The sequence below is a fragment of the Ornithodoros turicata genome, chromosome 4 (assembly GCF_037126465.1).
Source record: "Ornithodoros turicata isolate Travis chromosome 4, ASM3712646v1, whole genome shotgun sequence".
Classification (NCBI taxonomy): domain Eukaryota; kingdom Metazoa; phylum Arthropoda; class Arachnida; order Ixodida; family Argasidae; genus Ornithodoros; species Ornithodoros turicata.
In genome coordinates this window covers 62,390,166-62,394,179 of record NC_088204.1, presented here as the reverse complement: position 1 = coordinate 62,394,179, position 4,014 = coordinate 62,390,166, and the positions used below count along the sequence as shown (strand labels likewise).

Here is a 4,014-nt window from a genome sequence, read left to right as displayed (position 1 = left end):
CCAAGCAGTGTGGTAGTCCAAGAAATAAGCTGATTTGGCTCAAAAATAACACATCAGGTGAAGTTGTCTGAATATTAATGGCATGTGCCTGGAAGACATGTTACGATAACGAGACATGCTACGCTTACTTCGAAACACCAAGCCATCACCTAAGACTAAAAGATAGCATTCCGGAACATTAGTCGTGGAAGCTCAATATATTCCGTTGCAACTGACTGAAGAGTTACAAGTGAATGGAGGTTTAGTTTTCGACAGGAAAACTTAAAATGGCTACAACTGAGCTAGAGAACGGCCTCGAAAGTCACTCGAGGAAGGCACGTTCTAGAATGTTAGGCTAAGCAACTGTTAGTCCTAACTGAAGAAAAAGGCTTAACTCTCGCGCGGGAGAAATCTGTACGTTCTACACCGCTAAAGAAAGTTCGAAAGACATGAGTAAGACATGACGGCTGCCTAGACTGAAGCAAGCCATCAGGACACTAGTCTCGTGAGAGAGAACGCTAGTGACTTTACTGAATAGGACAATGACTGACCTTGACAAGGTTACCGCGACTGTTGGTTGCTGGAGGACGAATCCAATACGAATTGCATAACAACGTCGAAGGACCAGAAGATGGAAAACACGCCATCGGTTCAAGCACCCAAGCTGATGGAGCTATCTGAGTACCTCGTACCATGCCTCAACAAGTGTAAAGAAAATTGACTATGCCTCTGCTGACAAAGGCCATGGACTGCGCTGAAAAACGATCTTGCCTTTGAACTCTCAAGACTTCACTCCGAAGATTGCCGATCCTGCCGACTGCGCCATGTGAGGCGGGAATGAAGGCAAAAAGGAATTGTCCTGGGTCGCCAAGTGTGGAAGGAAGGTGACCGGGCCGTGGCTCACTCCAAGAACATCTTCATCCGCCAAACTCTTGTAATAAGGATGCGGCAGTCGGAGTAGCAACAAATACAAACGTTTAATGATGATGAGACGTATATACAGGCATGCATAATAATTTAGGATGGTAAGGTGCCGAATAGGTCGTCGTAGGACGTTCTATGAATGACGACAGACCATTACGACGTGGCGCACCGCCGTTAAGTACTACGGTGGCGCCACTAACACACATTGACGATGGGCATGTCAGCTGATGATGACAATGACGCTGACAATTTCAACAAATCCGTAATGAATCGTGCGATGTATACTGCTTGTATATGATAATTTGATCTGATTGCTTTGTTGATTAATGCAATGCCCATTGCAATGATTACAATTACATCTGGTCTAGTGTATTTCAATTCTTCGTTAGCAAACCACAAAAACTCCACCATCAATCCCAGTGGCCCTTCCGGTGTTGACGTGCAAATATTTTTATAACTATTGTAGATTCGGCATACAAGTTCTTGGACCTCCAATTCCGTAATTTGAACCATATGTCCGAATACGACCATGTTTAAAACGTATTGAAATGCTGTGATAATAGAATCATTTGGCTGCTCTTCTTTTTCGAAACAGCTTTTTATCATGTCATCCCATGACCTATGGTAGCGAGTACGAAATCCGTCCATCTCTTTGCTCAAACTTCCTTGTTTATTCTGTTTTCTAGTTCGCTTCTACACTTAATTAAATCATATCTGTGCTCATTTTATTGATTAAAAATGTATTATGTTATCAGGTTTAGAATATTAATAATATCTCGCTGTGAAAATTATGTAAAATGGTTTACAAAAAGATGCAATGTGTAAGGTAAAATGAACGCTTCTGATGCAGCATTTCTGGGAGCGATACGAGAAGACCGAGCGACAACTAAAGTACGCGTCGTCTTCGACGCCTCTTCTCATGCGCCAGACAGCATATCCCTAAATCAGTGCCTGGATAAGGGTATCAATTTGAATCCCGATATTTTGCAGCTACTTCTACGATTCAGGAGTTACAAGGTTGCCCTTACCGCTGATAGAAAAGGCGTTTCTCCAGGTTTTGATTCAGCAAGAGGGCCGAGACGTTTTTCGATATCGTTGGTTTCAACATCAACCCGACCAGGAGGCTTCTCATAATGATCTGGATGGGGTACAGGTTCTGCGTATGACGAGAGTTCCGTTTGGAGCGACCTCGAGTCCCTTCCTACTATCAGCTACCATCCAGCACCATCTTGCTACCATTACCGGCGACCAAGAAACAACAGCAAGAAAAGTGAGCCGTTCGTTTTACGTTGACGATTTGGTTACTGGCGCAGACTCAGAGGAAGAGGCCGAAAAGCTCTACCGTGAAGCTCTAGAAATCATGAACACAGCGGGAATGAACCTTTGAAAGTGGACAACCAGTAACGATCGACTACAAGCTTTATTTGATGGACGTGAAAGTCCCGTACACGGAAACAAGGAAAAGCAGCAGTTGTTAAGCCCACAGAAGATACTGGGAGTGTCATGGGACACAGAGCAGGATAAACTGCAGGTGACGATGAAATCCTTATTCACGTTTCTTTTGGAAACTGCGGATACGAAGCGTTACGCGTTACAAGCCGCTTCAAGAATTTTCGATCCACTTGGAATACTAAGTCCTTTCACCATTCGAGTGAAGAAACTGTTCCAACAACTTTGGATTCATGGAGTAAGGTGGGATGACAAGCTTCCGGAAGAGGCCTTAACCGAGTGGAAGTCTTGGTGCGCAGAGCTTCTAACTTTGCGTCTAGTTAAAGTGTGTCGATACTTCGGACCACTGGATTCCACTACAGGCAGGCATCTAATCCTATATGCCTTTTCCGATGCTAGCATGCATGCTTACGGAGCAGTAGTATACGTTAAGGTGGCAGGTCAAGCAACAACGCACTCGAACATTCATCTTCTAGTCTCAAAAACAAGGGTGTCTCCACTTAAGTCTAAGCTAACTCTTCCAAGATTGGAACTAATGGGAGCTCTTGTCGCTGCAAGGCTAGTACACTACGTCAGAACAGCCCTATATGACTGTACAGTGGACAGCCACTTCTGGACAGACTCGACCATAGCTCTTGGATGGATTCGGCAGGACCCATCTCGGTGGAGCACATTCGTAGCAAACAGGGTTGCTGAAATTCGGTCTCTAACCGACCCTGGCTTGTGGAGACACTGCACCGGAGACTCTAACCCAGCAGACTTACTGACCAGAGGTGTTTCAGCGCAGCGTCTAGTGGCGGAAGAATTGTGGTGGCATGGTCCGCCGTGGCTTAAAAGCGACCCTTCTGAATGGCCAATGGATGCTTCAAGCGGGCAAGACGTCGAAGACGAGGTCCGAAAAGCTCCACCAAAAGGCCAAACAAGTGTCCAGTTGCTTACAAAATCAGCGGAAGACATCATTGATCTTCCGAAGTACAGTTCGTTGGACAAACTTTTGTTTGTGACGTCATATATCCTACGGTTTGTCAACAATGTTAAGAACCCAAGACAGAGGATTGCTGGAGCGCTCTCCTCCAGTGAGATACAGGTTGCGAAGTTAAAATGGATACGTAGAGTGCAAGGAGAAGTTTATCAGATCAAAATCGAAAATGGGCAAACTGCATCCCCGATGCTGAAAGATCTTCAGTTTTTCATCGACGATGAAGGAATTCTCCGAGCGAAAGGTCGTCTTCAGCATATAAATGACGAAGAGCGTATCAAGCATCCCATCATCTTACCCAGCGATCATCATTTCACAACGCTCGTAGTAATGAAAGCTCATGACAGGGTCTTACATGGAGGAGTGCTGAGCACTCTCGCTGAACTGCGTGAGGAATTCTGTGTGCAAAGAGACCGCCAAACAGTGAAGCGCGTTATAAGCAGGTGTGCTCTGCTGCGCCAGATACAGAGCTAAGTCAGTCCAGGCTCCTACAGCTCCTCTGCATGAATTTAGAGTAGCAAAAGGCGACCCCTTTCAGGCTGTTGAAGTGGACTTGGCAGGGCCACTGTATGGAAGAGGCAGGGGCACAATGTACTATATAGTACTCTTCACCTGTGCAACAACGCGTGCCATACATCTTGAGGTCGCCTCAGCGACAACTGCGGACGTCTTCCTAATGTGTT

The 4,014-nt window shown here is 45.6% G+C and overlaps 1 protein-coding gene across 1 annotated transcript; it reads left to right on the top strand.

The window, feature by feature from the left end:
• The first annotated feature begins 2,752 nt into the window (after window positions 1-2,752).
• On the top strand, window positions 2,753-3,805 carry LOC135392504 (uncharacterized). Its single transcript, XM_064623210.1, has one exon. It carries the CDS (start codon window positions 2,753-2,755, stop codon window positions 3,803-3,805), a length of 1,053 nt encoding a protein of 350 aa, XP_064479280.1.
• Window positions 3,806-4,014: the final 209 nt, after the last annotated feature.